Genomic DNA, 18,644 nt, shown 5'->3' with positions numbered 1-18,644 from the left:
TATCTCTAAACACCGCAGAATTCATCCGGCTGCTTCTGTCTTCTGTCACATCATCAATAAACACCAATGACCCAGTGCCACTGGAAGCCATGCATGCCCATGCCATCACACTGCCTCCACCATGTTTTACAGATGACGTTGTGTGCTTTGGATCATGAGCTGTTCCAAGGCCTCTCCACACTTTTTTCTCCCCGTCATTCTGCTACAGAGTAATCTTTGTTTCATCCGTCCAAAGAATGCTTTTCCAGAACTGGTCTGGCTTTTTTAGTTGTTTTTTGGAAATGTCTAATTTGGTTTTTCTATTCTTCAGGCTTCTGAATGGTTTCCACTTTGTGGTGAGCTCTCTGTATTTGCTCTTGTAAAGTCTTCTCTTGATTGTCAATGTCTACAATGATACGCCCAGCTCCTGAAGAGTGTCCTTCACTTGTCTGGATGTTGTGAATGGGTTTTTCTTTACAATAGAGAGGATCCTGTGATCATCCACCACTGTTGTCTTCAGTGTATGTCCAGGCCTTTTTATGTTGCGCACTAGTGCATTCTTCTTTTTTCAGAATGTACAAAACGGTTGTTTTGGCCACTCCTAATCTTGCTGCTATCTCTCTAATAGATTTGATTTGTTTTTGAAGCCTTACAATGGCCTGTTTCACTTGCATGGACAGTTCCTTTGAACGCATGATGTAGGTTCACAGTAATAGATTCCAAATGCAAATATCACACTTAAGCCTCATACACACGGTCGGACTTTGTACAAACTTTTCCGTGGACTTTTGTACAAAGGGCGTGGTCCACAAGTTTGTATTGCATACACACGGTCGGACTTTTTGACAACAAACACGAACGTAATGACGTCACAACGTACTGACGTCGCTTCAAATGAGGACGTTCAATGACTCCAGCGCCACCTTTGGTGAACTTCTGTATTGTAGTCTGATCTTTTGCATTGGTTCTGAGCATGCGTGTTTGTACCTTGTACAAAAGTCCGATGCTTTTGCGTACACAGGGTCGGACTTTGCTCCATCGGACTTTTGTTGCCAGAAAGTTTGTCCGTTCGCACAGCCAACAAAAGTCCGATGAAAACAGAAAAAGTTTGTCCGATGGAGCGTACACACAGTCGGATGTTGCTCCAAAACAGCTAATTTGCATGTTTGTTGTCAAAAAGTCCGACCGTGTGTACGGGCCTTTAGAATCAACCCCAGACCTTTTGACTGCTTAATCGATGAAGGAATAACGAAGGAGTAGCCCACACCTGGCTATGAAACAGCTTTTGATTCAATTGTTCAATTACTTTTGGTCCCTTGAAAAGGGGGATGGCTATTCTTAAGAGCTATAATTCCTGAATCCTTCCTCCGATTTGGATATACATACCCTCAAATTAAACCTGAGAGTGTGCACTGGCAGCCCATATCCATTATATAACTATAGCTTGAATATGTTTTGGTAAATATCTAAAAAAAAAAAGAAAAATTGTGCCTGTGTCCAAATATATATGGACCTAACTGTATATGCTGATCCCTTGGACCTGTGCTATGACATCATCAAGCATTAAAATAGGTCATTAGCATCCAAAAATGGCATCACATGCTAAAGCTAAACTTACAAAAAACCCACAACAACAACGCTTTCCTTTCAGCGCTTCACCCCCTTTCCCCTCCCCCTTATGAGGTGCAAGTTTCAATAATTTTGTCATTTTCTTTCCGTGCACAAAATATTTTTGAGCGCATAGAAAGAGCCAATAAGAGAAGAAATGGCAGACAAGTGATTTAAACACGACGCATCTCATGCCAGACACACAGGGATTAGACAACGCTAAATGTTTTAATGGGATTCTTCGCTAGTTTTGGCAAAGAAAAGGCAAATTTACACCTCAACGACATCTGCCTGTCTTGTCCTGCAACTGCTTAGATCCATTTACTGCACCTCTTCAAACCGATCTCATCCATACACAGCAGATGCTACCGGTTAAGCCATCTGGAAGAGGTCGCTTCCCTCTTAATGCTACAGGAATCTCACCATTGCAATCAGATACAAGCAATTATTCTGTTGGGGTGACATGTCAAAAGGTGACGTCATTTGCAAGTGAGAAATGTTAAAAAAAAGATATATATTTCTTTTAAGAATTGATGACAGCCACTGCTTTACATCTCCCCAAATGTTTTTTTTTGGAAGCATGAAAATATTTTCCTATAAAGTGTACACCTCCTGAAATATAGCTTACTGTCTTGGCCTTAAAGTGGTTTTAAACCTTACCTTAATTGCCGGTTCACACAGGAGTGACTCGTCAGGCGACTTAGCCGCCTGACAAGTCACGTCCCGTTCTGTGCAATGGAACCGTTCTAATCGGAGCAACTCAAGTCGCTCCGACTTAGAAAAAGGTTCCTGTACGACTTTTGGGGCGACTTGAGGCGACTTGCATTGACTTCTATACAGAAGTCGTTTTTTCAAGTCGCCGCAATGGTCGCGTTCAGGTCGCCTGAGGCAGTCGCGCTGTAAGTCGCGCTGCCTCAGTGTGAACCGGACCTAATGCATTCTATGTATTAAGGTAAAAAAAGCTTCTGTGTCACAGACTCGCCCCCTCACCCTCCTTATACTTACCTGAACCCCATTGTGATCCAGTGCTGTGCATGAGAGCTGCGGTGCTCCTCACTTTGTTCCCCCGCCCTGGGCAGATCGAGAGCAACAAGAGTCATTGGCTCCCGCTCCTGTCAATCAACTCTAGTGACGAAGGAGTGGGGGGGCGGGCCCCTGTCTTGCCGTTTGTGTCAATGGACGCAGCAGCAGGGCTCAGGAGCGAGCCCACATGAGTGTTTTCTATTGGGGGCACCAGCAAGAGAGGAGGAGCCAGGGGCGCCATCAGGGGACCACAGAAGAGGAGGATCGGGCCACTCTGTGCAATTCTATTGCACAAAGCAGGCAAGTATAGACAGTTTTTTTTTTTTAATCCTTTACAACATCATTAAAGCCAAACTCCAGGCAGATAGAAATACACAATAATATAGCTCTGTATTTATTAATATATAATGGAATGTATTACTTTAAATGCAAAATAATGTGAGCAGCTGAATTTGTCCTGGTATCAGCCTCTTGCGGCCTTTGTACAGCAGAGCTTAGACTGATGGAGGGAGAAGCAACACAAGGAACCAATCATGGGCACTACAGTGGAAGGAGCATGTCCATAGGAGGGGAAAGCAGAGTGACAGAGGCTAATCTGTTTGCTGCTTCTCCTGCTACTGCTCAGGAACTGGGACAAGACCTGTAAGTGCTACTTAACTACAGTGGGGGCGTCCGATGTGATGGGATGAGTCCTCTATAGGGGGGCTATGGTATATAGGAACAACTGATATGATGTGGGTGGGGACTCTCATGTATAGGGGGCCTCTAAAGTGATAAGGGGCATCTAATGTGAAGGTGTGCCTCGACTTGAGAGGACTCTGATATGGTGGGGGGGGGGGGGCTTCATATGTGAAATTGCACTGTCCCAGGCTCAGGTTTCCCATCGATAAGCAACATTTACATTTTTCTTTTATATTTTTGACTGTGGTGCCTCAAGTTATTGCATCATCATTTATAGGGTGAGTTCACGCCTGGGTGCTCTGAAAATGAGGCAGGCAAATGCACAACATGCTCGTGGTACCATTTTTTCTTAATAGCACCCCAAATGTGGTGCGTTTGTCACAAATAGACACGCATTGCCGAATACACGTGGTTCGGTGCCAAAATGTGGTACTTGAGCTTCTTTGGCACATTTTCTGTGCGACAGGCACCCCATTGAGGTCAATGAGCTGTTGCTCCGAAAATACGCTAAAACATGAAGTGTTACCACTCTCAGATGTGAAGGTAGACTTAAATGGTGGTGTGGCTGAAAAAACAGTTGAGAAATGCTAGTATAGTACATATTTCCTAGGGCATGGAAGCCACACACAGGACAGGATAGAATCAGGCTTAAAGCAACCCTCTGGCTAAACAACAGAATCAGGTGAATGATGGCATAAAGCTGTGGGCATACAGTATAACTCCAAACACCTGCTGATTATATAATTTATTATATAATAATATATTTTGAAGTCACTGTGCTTCTAAAATATGTATTTCTGAAGGGCATATATCTCTTAGCTTGCCTATCACTCTAGCACTACCCAGGCCACCCACAGATGTATTAGTGAAGCATATACCGCACCCCTATACCACAATGCTCTGTCCAGGACTTTAGCCACTACAGAGTAAAGCACAGCGGATACATTTCACCTTGACTGGGTCTAATATCAGCATGAAGACTCGGTCAGATTAAAATGTATCAAAAGTTTTCATTAAGATCACATATATAAAAAAATGTAATGTAAAACTTTACCACCACAATTCAGACCCTTGTGTAGTGTAGGATGGGGATTTTGAACCTAGTGTGGGGAGGTTAATATATTAGCTTAGCACAGCCATTCTCAGCTAGGGTTCCTCTATAGGCTGATAGGGTTCAATGTGCTTTGGCAGATTGACCTTCCACCTAATCATATTTGCATAGTTGCACGTCCTGCACCACTTGGCAGAGCCAGCAGCACGATTCCAGAGATCCTTTTAGCTGTAAGGGTGGCATTCTGATCACCAATGTAAGGAGCATTCTCCTCCACTGACCCTCAATGTAAGGAGCATTCTCCTCCACTGACAACCATTCTTCCCAATGACCACCATTGTAAGGAGGATTCTTCCCAATGACCACCATTATAAGGAGTATTCTTCCCAATGGACCACCATTGTCAGGAGGATGCGTCCCAATTGACCACCATTGTCAGGAGGATGCTTCCCAATGGACCATCAATGTAAGGATGATTCTTCTCACTGCCAACCATTGTAGGGAGTATTCTTCCCACTGACCAACATTATAAGGAGGATTCTTCCCAATGACCCCCATTGTAAGGAGGATTTTTGCCAATGACCACCATTTTAAGGATGATTCTTCCCAATGACCACCATTGTCAGAAGGATTCTTCCCAATGACCACCATTGTCAGAAGGATTCTTCCCAATGACCACCATTGTCAGAAGGATTCTTCCCAATGACCACCATTGTCAGAAGGATTCTTCCCAATGACCACCATTGTCAGAAGGATTCTTCCCAATGACCATTGTCAGAAGGATTCTTCCCAATGACCATTGTCAGAAGGATTCTTCCCAATGACCACCATTGTCAGAAGGATTCTTCCCAATGACCACCATTGTCAGGAGGATTCTTCCCAATGACCACCATTGTCAGGAGGATTCTTCCCAATGACCACCATTGTCAGGAGGATTCTTCCCAATGACCACCATTGTCAGGAGGATTCTTCCCAATGACCACCATTGTCAGGAGGATTCTTCCCAATGACCACCATTGTCAGGAGGATTCTTCCCAATGACCACCATTGTCAGGAGGATTCTTCCCAATGACCACCATTGTCAGGAGGATTCTTCCCAATGACCACCATTGTCAGGAGGATTCTTCCCAATGACCACCATTGTCAGGAGGATTCTTCCCAATGACCACCATTGTCAGGAGGATTCTTCCCAATGACCACTACTGTAAGAAGGATTCTTCCCAATGACCACTACTGTAAGAAGGATTCTTCCCAATGACCACCATTGTAAGAAGGATTCTTCCCAATGACCACCATTGTAAGGGGCATTCTTCCCAATGTAAGGAGCAATCTTCCCAATGATCATTAATGTAATTCATTTTAGCAGGGGTTACGTTTTTTCAGAAAAGCTCCACTTTTTTATCATTAAAAGTATTTTAGCTCCAGCCCAGTGACTGTACCTAGGCTGAGATTAAGTTATCAGTCTGCTGCAGGTAGGAGGAAGCACTTCCATAGTCTCCTGTCCCCCAATGATCAGACTAAAACATTGTAGCTTTGTAGCAAGTTGAATGTCCCTAAACATACATTGTCAGCCCCAAACAGAGTCAGTAGGAGGATTTGTTTCTTTATGTCATGTTAAATATCTTGGAAGTGTAAAAAATAAGGACCACAAAGGTCCTTTTACTACAGAAATAATGAGCCTGTTTACAAAGAAAGAAACCATTGCAATGCAAAGCAGCTATTTATTAAAAGATAAATTGCTAAATATTCAATTTAATAATGTTTATTTACAAGACACCTACCACACGGCACAGCGCACAAAGAAAATAACTCAACTAAGTGAAATCTATGAGATTATCACAATGAAAAAAAAGACATTTCTGATTAACAGGAGAGGAAACAGTTTGAGGTGTAAAAATTCAATATTGCCGGCATTGATGTAAAACAATTTCTCAACTTTAATTAAATGATTATTTTGCTTAATGACTTTACTTCCAGACGGGCTTAAATCGCTCAAGTTACAACAAGGGACAATTAGAAAGTGACACCTGCTTTCATATCGTCATCTGTTTAGAAAGCGGGACACCGCTATTTACTATTGGATGCAATTTGACAATTTACCCATAATCCTTTGCTATATACATTAATGGATCTCTCAAAGTGTTATATGAGCTATGAATATATATATATATATATATATTATATACATATACACACACACACACACACACACACACACACACACACGTAATTTGCTTGGTATCAATGCAGAAACTTAAAACTGATTTCCGAGCGAAAAAAAATCAACTAAATCCGTTCCTCAAAGCCACGAGGATATAAATCCATTTTGCGTTCACCAATGTCGGCTTTGTAAACCCAACTATTACCATAAAAATATAGCAGTGACATCATTGTGCTGTACATAGCTTGAACAGAAAGCAGAGCTGTGGGAGGGGCCCAGCAGGCTCCACCTACTACAGGTTGCCTGTACAGAACTACAAGAGGGGGTGGAGACAAGACCAGTCAGTCATCCTACACAAGTAGAGAGCAGCAGTGAACGGTCTTTATTACAGGAAGCTCCTGCACAAAGGAAAAGTGTCATGCTGAATTACTGCACAGATCTGGAAAAAATACACAAATTACACCAAGATTCAAGGAAGAATACACATACCTCCTATATCTAGAGAATAATAGCTTATCCCGGAGTTCAGCTTTAAGTATTGTTTTCATGCATTGCCACTTTTTCTTCTTGGCCAGTATAGTGAAGTTATATAAAAATAGGGACCTAGCAGTCATATAGACTTTAGGGAGTTAAGAGATTGTCAGTGTGTTTGATCACCTTTGAATGTCTGAGGTGATCCTACAACCAGTCAGATGATTCCCAAGCTTTCCATGTGTGTTACAACCGGATTGTGCAATTTCCATACAAACTCCTTTAAAGTTACCACTACTATGTATTTGAGAGCGTGCTCAGAAGAAATCTAAACCCAACCATTTTTCCATGCAGCACTGGGGTACTTGGTTCAAATCCCTCCCAGGACACTCTCTGCATGGAGTTTGCATGTTCTCCCTGTGCTTGCATAGGTTTCCTCAGGGTACTCGTATTTCCTCCCACAATCCAAAGACATGCTGGTAGGTAATTTGGCTCCTGTTTAAACTGTCCTTAGCAAGTGTGTGCATGTGAAATAGGAACCTTAGATTGTAAGCTCTTTGGGAGACTGATGTGTAGGGATGGGTGTACGGTTCGGCCCGAGCAGGAGTTCGGATCGAATATTGACCTTTTGCCTGTTTGACAAAACACCCGAATTATCGGGGTGTTCGGCCGTTTGTTTGGCCCGCTGAACGACCACAATGCACTGTACCGCCACACAGTGCAGTGGAATCCCCGATTGGCTGAAGTAATGACAGCTTTGCCCAACCAGGTCACAGAGCCCTGTCAGAGCCATGATTGGACAGTGTCATGATGACTCTAGCCAATCATGGCTCATTGCACTTAGTCCCACCCCACACTATAAAAGTATTCTTTCAATAGTGGATATTTTTAGTGTGATATCGACATTAAGAGAGATAGTACAGGGCTCTGTTCAGTGCTACTAGAGAGTTAGTGTGATATTTTGATTCTATTGTCAGTGTAGAATATTAGTTTAGTGTGAATCTAGTGATAGTTCAGTCTGTGTGAGTGTAGTGACCACCATTCATCTTTACATTAGTGTGATTCTATTGATAGTGCAGTCAGTGTGAGTGTAGTGACCATTTAACACAGTATATTTCAGTGCGTTTCTGCAATTTTAACGCTGTATATTTCAGTGTGGTGTGTTACTACATGTTTAATGCCGTATATTTCTGTCCGTTACCTTTTGTTTAACTCCGTATATTTCAGTGTGTTATGTGGCATTTAACGTAGTAGATTTCTGTGCGTTAGTGCCCATTTAACGCAGTATATTTTAGTGTGTTACGTGCCGTTTAATGCAGTATATTTCAGTGCATTACTGCACGTTTGACACAGTATATTGCAGTGCCTTAGTGCAGTTTTACTGCAGTATATTATAGTGTATCAGTGGAGTGTGCCTGTGTAGTGAGTACTCAAATTAAAGTGCACCAAACACTACTAACCATTGAGTAAAGCGCATCCATGTACACATATCGACATCGTTATTAAATTTTGTTATTAAGCACCCCCCCCCCCCCCCCCATCATCTCTGGGAGGACAACAAGGAGGCAGACATTCCCATGGCACTCCTGCCATAGCCCCAGCATCAGGCATGGAGGAGTCAGCTGAGTCCTTTGAACACAGCATCAGCTACTTGCTCCTTGACTATGCACAGCCATTACTTGATTCAGATGTTAGTTCTGAGGTTGAGGAAGGCAGGAACATAAGCCTACAGAGAGCAGAGAACACTGGTACACAAATTGGCAGTCATATTCCCCCAGCCGCAGCATAGTGCCATGTTGTGTCCAGTGGTAAAGAGGATGGAGGAGAGGATGATGATGAGGTCACTGACGTTGGTGGATCAGAGGAGGAAAGTGAGCATGAGGGTAAGGCACAACCCCAAACGAGGCCGCCATCATGGAAGAGTAGAGAACAGCCACTCTATTTCATCAAATTGTGGTGCCGTTATCTCCCAACCCACTTCCCACAGCTCAGCTGTCTGGGCCTTCTTTAGCCATGTGCAGCCGATCGCACTGTTGCAATTTGCAAACTTTGTCTCAAGCACATCAAGTGTGACAAAAACACCAGCCATTTGGGTACCACATGCTTGACAAGGCATTTAACCTCCTACCACTCAGCCCATTGGCAAGAGCACCTGAAAGCCACACAAAAGGGGCGCAATTCTGTTCCTCCTCCTTACTTGCCTGAGTCTGCCCACACTATACCTCATGACCTCTCAGCAGCTTCCACTGACAGGGATGATGGTATAGCGCAGGGTGTCCGAGGTCATCAAAGGTCAGCACATCTGCTAGTAGCACACCACTAGCTGTAGACAATAGCAGGCAAATTTCTCAACCCCATCTGCTGCAGCAAAAAGAGAATACGGTCACTGCCACCCACATGCCCAGCATCTAAATTCAAGCTTGTCAAAGCTGCTGACTCTACAACTTCTGCCTTTCCGTCTGGTGGATTCTGCCCCCTTCCGTGAATTTGCAGAATGTGCTGTACTACAATGGCAGGTTCCCAGTCGCTATTTCTTTTCACGTAAGGCCATTCCAGCTCTGTTCCATCACGTGAAAGGCAATGTTGTGGCATCGTTGGGCAAGGCAGTCAGCTGCAAAGTCCACATTACTGCTGACATGTGGTCCAGCAAGCATGGTCAGGGAAGATATATTTTGTTCACAGCACACTGGGTAATGCTGCTTGCAATTTGGAAGGATGCAGGACAGGGCTCAGTGCTGCAGCTTGTTGTGCCCCCACGTCTCCATACAGCTAGTGGTGATGATACAAGACTTGTCAACTCTACCCCCTCCTCCTCCTCCATGCCCTCCTCTGCTGAATTATCCTATGAACCACAAGTATTCCCCAAGCGTTCATGGGGCTATTCAATGAGTCAGGCTAAAAAAGGTGTCATGCAGTGCTTCAGCTGGTATGTCTGGGGGACAAGAACTAGACATGTGCAATTTGTTTAGTTCCGAATGAATTTGTTTTTTTTTGTTTTTTTACGAATTTTGACAAAATTTCCAAATTTTTCAATTTCCAAAATTTCAAATTTCCGAAAATTCTATATATCGGAATTTCGGAAATTCTAAATTAGCAAATACGAATATTCGGATTGAAAATCTGAAAATTCAAAAGAATGAAAATTCAAAAACCGAAAATCTGAAATAATAACTAACTAATAATAAGGATCACTATTGGTTGTAAACCCTCCTTGACCACTGTTACAAGGGGAAAGTCTCAGAAATCCTGTCCCCACAGAGAATGCAAAATATGAAATCTCTTGAGGACACGTTAAAAGAGGAGTTTATTGAACACTTTTGCCGACTCTGGTTACAGTGGGTAGTCAGGGCTCTGCTTGTGCTGTGTGAGCGAATCACCGTGCGTGCATGCGCACACGCGCCGTTAGGCAGCCCGGGCATCGGCACGTGTGTGTGCGCCAGTATGCACCTCAGGCGCACGCACGTGCGCAGCGTCCATACGTTTGCGTGCTAGCGTGGTTTGGCGCCAGTGGCCCTATTTAAAGGTACAGCTGCATATGTTCCGTGGTGTTTGTCTGCAGCTAGTACCTGAAAACCCTGCTACCTGTCTGATTACCGTTACCGACCCGGCTCACGCTTGACTCTGCTGATCTCTCCTGCCCCGATCTCGGCCTGCCTGACTCCGCTACGGACTGCTTATCTGCTGCTGAACACTTGCTTGCTAGTGACTGTGCCTTTGCCTACCGTTCCTGCCTGATTATCTGTCTGCTTGACCCAGTTTGCCTGACCAACCTTTACTTGTGCCTAGCGTTCTGAGTCCTTCCAGAATCCGCTGCTGCCATCCAGGGCCTTCTCCTATACCGGTTTTTGTTGGTCCTCCTGCCCTGGATACTGCTGCCAGCTCTGCCAGTTCCTGCGGTTCCAGCCATCTGGAGGGTCACCTACCCTGCCTGCATCAGCTGCTGCATCCAGCTCAGATGCTCCTACCCCGCTGCGCTCACGTTACCACTGTTCTCATTCCAGTGAGACTAGAACCAGAGCCGTAAGAGAGGTCTTCTTCCATCAAGTCAGGCTCACCACCCAGGTACCTAACAGTTACAGTGTCATGGAAAATGTAGTTTTGAGGCTTCAGTTGGTCAAGAGAGGAGCAATAGAGAGGACGGCTGACTAAGTGATGCATTTTACAATCTTTTTAGTCCCATCCCCTAGGGCCTATTAGCTACCACATCCCATTGGCAGCTTCTGCATCACATGGTAGATGATTATCTAGGGGCTAAAATAGAGATGGAGAGCTTTCCAGTCAACAATCCACTGGCTTACTGGGTCATGAGAATAGAGCACTGGCCAGAACTTTCCCAGTATGCAATTGAGCTGCTGGGCTGCCCTGCATCCAGCGTGCTTTCTGAACAGGCATTCAGTGCTGCTGGAGGTTTTATTAATGATAATAGAACGTGTCTGTCCACAGACTCCGTGGACCGTCTAACATTTATCAAAATGAATCAGTCCTGGATTACCAGCAGCTATAAACCCCCGATGCCGATATCACTGGTTAAGTGTTTTTGGCATGTGGAATCTCTGCAGGACTTCGAGGCTGCCTAGCGTTATGGGTGTTCATTTTTAACCAATTTTTCCACACTTGTTTGACAGATGCATATCATTAAAATTTTTGACAGATCAAATTGTGTGTAAGGGCGCTCTGAGTAACAAGACTAAGCAGAATTATGTCTTTGTTGGAGGTAAAGGTTCGGATAATGAGGAGTCTTCAGTGCACTTAGGGCAGCACTTGAAAGAGAGAGAAACAAGGTAAACAAAGGGGCTGATTTGCGGTCCTCGCTGGTTGTAGGTCCCCTCCCACTGATGTCACTGACGATTCTGACAGAGCGTCAGCTCCATTGGTGCCTCCAGAGCTGTGGCGTCCTCTTGCTGGCCCTGCTGGTAGGTTCTTCTGCTGCATAGTGTCTTCTCTGGGAACCCCTGACATACACTGGGACCACATGATGCCGAATCACCTTCATTATACATATGATGCATTCCTCTCATCATCCATCCTATTTTGCTCCGTACACACGAGCGGATTTTCAGTCGGAAAAAACGTAGATGGTTTTTCTGACGGAATTCTGCTCAAGCTTGGCTTTCATACACATAGTCACACAAAAGTTCTCTGAACTTTCGACCATCAAGAACGTGTTGACGTATAACACTACGACGAGCCAAGAAAATTAAGTTCAGTGCTTCAGAGCTTGCGTCGAATTGTTTCTGAGCATGCGTAGGAATTTTGTGCGTCGGAATTTGTACAGACAGACAATCAAACTTTTTCCGACCGTAAAATAGAAAACCTGCTCTCAATCCTTTTGCTGGCTGTTATTCTGCCAGCAAAATATCAGATGGAGCATACACACAGTCGGAATTTCTGACCAAAAGCTCACACCGACTTTTACTGGCAGAATTTCTGATCGTGTGTATGGGGCTTAAGTGTTCTTAATCCCTTTTGAGATATTAAAGGTTTTTTAATATTGCACTTAGAGGCACCTTTTTTTGTTGTCAATTTTTGACAAGGCCAATTCTTGCTTTCATCAAGAGTACCTCTATAGGGTTATGGTCTAAAGGCGTCAGCAACACCCAAAGACCAATTTTTCTGCACCTGTTACTTCTATATAAAGTCTGTGCCCAATTACACACTATCGACTTTTCCAGTTTGGGTCCCATAGATTTCAATGGGGGTTCCTTATTCGGTTTCAAAACTTTCACGATGTTCGAAAGTCATGATGTGAACTGAGCAGGGGGTCGTTCGACCCATCCCTACTGATGTGAAATGTAAAGCGCTGCATAAATTGACGCTATATTGATGCCTGTAATAACCATTTCAAAAAGTAATTTTCAATCTTTTCAAATCTGCACCTTTCGCTAAAATAATCATTTGGTGATCCTACCGTAAATGTCCTTGTTAAGGCATTTCCTGTTAAAAAGGTGACAACGCTCTGTCCCCGTTTCCCAACTGTGATCCTGCATGGTCACCACGTCACTCAGGTTTCTGATGGAGACTACAGGTGGCCTTTTCAACATACACATTACTGAGGCATGATTCAATGTTGTCACTATCAGGAAATATGTACTGAGAAATGGCATGCAGCCATCACTGGAGTACATGCAGACAGGAAGTGGCTGCAAAGAGACTGCAGGAGATCAGGAGCACTGAGGTACAAAAAAAATTAACATAGTGTTCTAATAAAATATGACAACTGCTTATACTACACAGTGCACAGAGAAACTCGTCACCCAGTCTTCCATCCAGATTGTATCCAATCAGGCAGACCCTCATACTACATTGCCAAAAGTATTGGGACACCTGCCTTTATATACACACACTTTATTGGCATCCCGGTCTTACTCTGTAAGGTTCCATATTGAGTTGGCCCACCCTTTGCAGCTATAACAGCTTCAAATCTTCTGGGAAGGCTGTCCGCAAGGTTTAGGAGTGTGTCTATGGGAATGTTTGACCATTCCTTTCAGAAACGCATTTCTGAAGACAGGCACTGATGTGGACAAGAAAGCCTGGTTGGCAGTCTGTGCTCATACCAAACGGTGTTCTATTGGGTTGAGATCAGGACTCTGTGCAGACCAGTCAAATTCTTCAACCCCAAACTCGCTCATCCATGTCTTTATGGACCTTGTTTTGTGCACTGGTCCAAATGGTGGAGGGGGGATTATGGTGTGGGGTTGTTTTTCAGGGGTTGGGTTTGGCTCCTTAATTCCAGTGAAGGGAATTCTTAAGGCGTCAGCATAACAAGACATTTTGGACAATTTCATGCTCCCAACTTTGTGGGAACAGTTTGGGGATATCCCCTTCCTGTTCCAAAATGACTGTGCACCAATGCAAAAACAAGGCCTGCAAAGACAAGAATGAGCGTGTCTGGGGTGGAGGAACTTGTCTGGCCTGCACAGAGTCCTGACCTCAACCCGATAGAACACTTTTGGGATGAATTAGAGTGGGGACTTCCCAGTGCCTGACCTCACAAATGTGCTTCTGGAAAAATGGTCAAACATTCCCATAGACACACTCATAAACCTCGTGGACAGCTTTCCTTTAAGCCCTTGTACACACGGTCGGACATTCCGACCACAAAATCCGTCGGATTTATTCCGATGGATTTTGTCCAAAACTGGTGTTGCATACACACGGTCGGACAAAGTTGTTGGAAAATCTGATCGTTCGGAATGTGATGACGTTTGTTCGTTACGACAGGACTACGTTGAGGCTAGTAGCCAATAGCTTTGGTCTCGTAATTTGATCTGAGCATGCGTGGCACTTTGGAAAATTCTCTACAAACGATCGGACAAAGTCTGATCGGATCATGTTGTCGGAAAATTTTATATCCAGCTCTCAAACTTTGTTGGTCGGACATTCTGATGGAAAAAGTCAGATGGAGCCCACACACGGTCGGATTATCCGACAACCCGGTCCGATCGGACATTTCCCGTCGGAATGTACGACCATGTGTACAAGGGCTTAGAGTTGAAGCTGTCATAGCTGCAAAGGATGTTCCAACTGAATATTGAACCTTCAGACTAAGATTGTTCACGTGTGTGAAAAGGCAGGCCTCCCAATACTTTTGGTAATATAGCGTGGTTGTTGGTGGATCCAAAAGGCGATTATGCAAACATCTATGATCTTCCTAATGCAGGCATTGTGTCTCTTTTAGGGCTCAGGCAGTAGAAACATCCTACTCTGAACTCAGATACGACCCAGACTGGAGGAGAAAGCACAAGTTACAGGACCGATCTTCTGAAGATGACGAGGATGCATTGGATGAATCACCCAGATACTCTGACCTTCTCTCACCAGAGGTACCAAGACACAGGCTACATGGATCGGACACCTCTGCTGTACAAGGCCAGAATGTCACCACCCTTCACAGCGATGTACAATCCAAAATCACAACACACACAACTACAACTACACAGCCTGCCAAACAACAAAGCTCCAAAGAATGCACAAGACGTGGCAGAGAGCTCTACCAAAACAGAACTACCACCAATAAAAGGGCAGATGTGGAGCCACAGGATGCAGCAAGAAAAGACTTCATCGAGAAAAACAAAGCGAGTTTAGGGGTCCGCAGACAGAGAAATAATTCCTATCTTCACCTTTACAAGAAGAATGATGAGATTAGCTCAGATCAGGTACGTCACTGAGCTAAGCGCCCCTCTATTATATGTAAAACCTAAAGCTGAAGCTTATTCTACTTATGTTTTGGCTTACCTGGTTTCCCCATTCATTGCTAAGGAAATTCTTAAATAAAGCCTGTTTTCATTCTATACCTTAGACACCGTGATATCACTGGAGCCTGCCTTACAAGTTCAATCCTCATCTCTTCTCTCTCTTCCTGATCCATGCGGTCATTGGCCACCTCTCACAGCTATTATATTTATCTGTCATCATTTAGTTCCTGAGCATTTTAGGAAAGAACACATCCCCCAGTGTGCCTTTAGACATGCTCCCTGGGTTGTACAGACTTTAGTTGTGCAATCTGTTGTGCCTTTAAGGAGAAGCATGCATGCCTAAATGGATGCTCAGGAGGTGTTCTTTCATATAATGCTGATGGCAATGTGCTGGCTCCTCCCAACAAACTCAGAGCAAAGGCTGGCAGACAGATCTGTTGATGACATCACTGGACCTCTAAAGAAGTATTTCTTAAAAATTAAATAAAACATTTGAAAAATTGTAATTATATGTTGATTGGGTTGAGGGGGCAGAGGAATAACAAGGGAAGGTGTTATATGCGCACACACTATAGCTTTAAAGTTTTATTTAATTTTAGACTCCCAATTTTCTGTCTTGGAGAGGCAGCAGGAAATAAAAAAAAAAAAAAGACATGGAAAATACTCACCAAAGCGAGTGTTTCCCGCGTTAGACAGTTGTCACGGAATACTTGCTCGCATTGTACAATTTCCCCTCACCTCCTGTTCTGGTGACAAATATAAAATGTGGAAATTTCCCTTCTTAGTGACATTGGTCAACCGGGACACAGACAATAAAAACTGAACAGAGGATATAAACCCATGGGACATAACCCGCGGCCCATGGGCCCAATCTGCGGTCTAGGGTCCAAATTGGCCCTTTGGTACTTATTGTGCGGCCCCCATATCCCAGCAGATAGTAGATTGTGTCTTTATTCATTGACTGTCTCCAACAGCATGATCTCAATCTATAATCGGTCTGCAGTCTCTGGCCATCTCCTGTAGCACGGCCTGCAGTCTCTGGCCATCTCCTGTAGCAAGGCCTGCAGCCTCTGGCCATCTCCTGTAGCAAGGCCTGCAGCCTCTGGCCATCTCCTGTAGCATATAGCTGAGTGAGAGATGTATACCAAAAGCAGTCTTTGCAAAGAACATTTTATTATACCATGTGAAATCATGTAGAACATATTAAATACCACAAAAATGCATTTACAGAATCGCATACACGCAGGGTATGCTGAAAACTGCATATAAATATTGACACCATGGTAATAGGCATAACATAAAGTAAAAACAAGTCCTGCACAACATGGGCCACTGGAAGGGCTGAATGATGTTAAAAAGTCTAGAGTAAAACAAAATAAGAGACATAAAATCATCTGTATGGGCAGGGATGTCCATCCTGTCCCTTACACAATATTTATTCCTATTACTCAGTTACAATATTATACCATTTGGTTATGTTTCTTTATAGATCACCATTTCATTCACCCCTAAAGAGTTGGTATACCCCAATAAAACGCGTCAGGCTTACATAGATGCATGATGTCCATACAGATGATTTTATAATAAATAGATACCGTATATACTCGAGTATAAGCCGAGATTTTCAGCCTCTTTTTTGAGGCTGAAAGTGCCCCCCTCGGCTTATACTCGAGTCATCGCTGTCTGCCCGCTCGATCAGCGTGTCGAGCAGACAGACAGCGGCCATTCTGATTCAAAAGCCGCGCCTCCGGCTCCGCCTTCGCCTGTGATAGGCGGAACACTGAATTTCCCAGCAGCCTGTGTTCCGCCTATCACGGGCATCTTCTCATCCTCGTACTACGGACGAGGATGATACGACGTCCGTGATAGGCGGAACACAGGCTGCTGGGAAATTCAGTGTTCCGCCTATCACAGGCGAAGGAGGAGGCGCGGCTTTTGAATTTTACAATGGCCGCCGACGAAGAGGGCACGGGACGGAGGCAAGGCAAGGCACGGCACGGCACGGGACAGGACGAAGGCAAGGCAAGGCACGACACGGGACGGAGGCTCGGGACAAAGGCTCGGGACACAGGTAGGCTGGACACACACACACACACACACACACACACACACACACACACACACACACACACACATGGATGGATGGAGACACACACACACACAGGGATGGATGGATACACACACACACACAGGGATGGATGGATGGATGGAGACACACACACACAGGGATGGATGGATGGATGGATGGAGACACACACACACAGGGATGGATGGATGGATGGATGGAGACACACACACACAGGGATGGATGGATGGATGGACACACACACACACAGGGATGGATGGATGGATGGACACACACACACACAGGGATGGATGGACGGACACACAGGGATGGACGGACACACACACAGGGATGGACAGGCATGTCTCACCCTCGGCTTATACACGAGTCAATAAGTTTGCCAGTTTTTTTGGGGGTAAATTGGGGGCCTCGGCTTATATTCGGGTCGGCCTATACTCGAGTATATACGGTATATATTTTTTTTTAACAAGAAAAATTGTATTAATAAAACGTTCTTTGCCAAGACTGCTTTTGGTATACATCTCTCACTCAAAGTCCCCCTTTTTTGTTGGAACCCATAAAAGCAACATTGTTTTATATCCTACATGTTTACTTTATACAGTGATTGGCCTCATTTAAAGTCCCGCTGACCACTTTCCCTTTTCTATCTCCTATAGCATGTTCGCAGTCTCTGACCATCTGTTATAGCACCTCTGATCATCTCCTACAGCATGTTTGCAGTCTCTGACCATCTCCTACAGCATGTTTGCAGTCTCTGACCATCTCCTACAGCATGTTTGCAGTCTCTGACCATCTCCTACAGCATGTTTGCAGTCTCTGACCATCTCCTACAGCATGTTTGCAGTCTCTGACCATCTCCTACAGCATGTTTGCAGTCTCTGACCATCTCCTACAGCATGTTTGCAGTCTCTGACCATCTCCTACAGCATGTTTGCAGTCTCTGACCATCTCCTACAGCATGTTTGCAGTCTCTGACCATCTCCTACAGCATGTTTGCAGTCTCTGACCATCTCCTACAGCATGTTTGCAGTCTCTGACCATCTCCTACAGCATGTTTGCAGTCTCTGACCATCTCCTACAGCATGTTTGCAGTCTCTGACCATCTCCTACAGCATGTTTGCAGTCTCTGACCATCTCCTACAGCATGTTTGCAGTCTCTGACCATCTCCTACAGCATGTTTGCAGTCTCTGACCATCTCCTACAGCATATTTGCAGTCTCTGACCATCTCCTACAGCATATTTGCAGTCTCTGACCATCTCCTACAGCATGTTTGCAGTCTCTGACCATCTCCTACAGCATGTTTGCAGTCTCTGACCATCTCCTACAGCATGTTTGCAGTCTCTGACCATCTCCTACAGCATGTTTGCAGTCTCTAACCATCTCCTAC

The 18,644-nt window shown here is 44.5% G+C and overlaps 1 protein-coding gene across 1 annotated transcript in view; it reads left to right on the top strand.

The window, feature by feature from the left end:
- Positions 1-18,644, top strand: part of JHY (junctional cadherin complex regulator) — a 90,676-nt gene that overhangs the window by 20,506 nt on the left and 51,526 nt on the right. The window contains exon 3 of the mRNA XM_077457757.1: positions 14,653-15,130. Coding sequence (XP_077313883.1) covers positions 14,653-15,130 — 478 coding nt within the window. The remainder of the gene's footprint in view (positions 1-14,652; positions 15,131-18,644) is intronic.

Source organism: Lithobates pipiens, unplaced genomic scaffold (genome assembly GCF_037356315.1).
Source record: "Lithobates pipiens isolate NorthernLeopardFrog02 unplaced genomic scaffold, aLitPip1_a1.2 Scaffold_27, whole genome shotgun sequence".
NCBI classification, from domain to species: domain Eukaryota; kingdom Metazoa; phylum Chordata; class Amphibia; order Anura; family Ranidae; genus Lithobates; species Lithobates pipiens.
The sequence above is the reverse complement of the archived record's forward strand: the minus strand, read 5'-3'. Positions and strand labels throughout refer to the sequence as shown.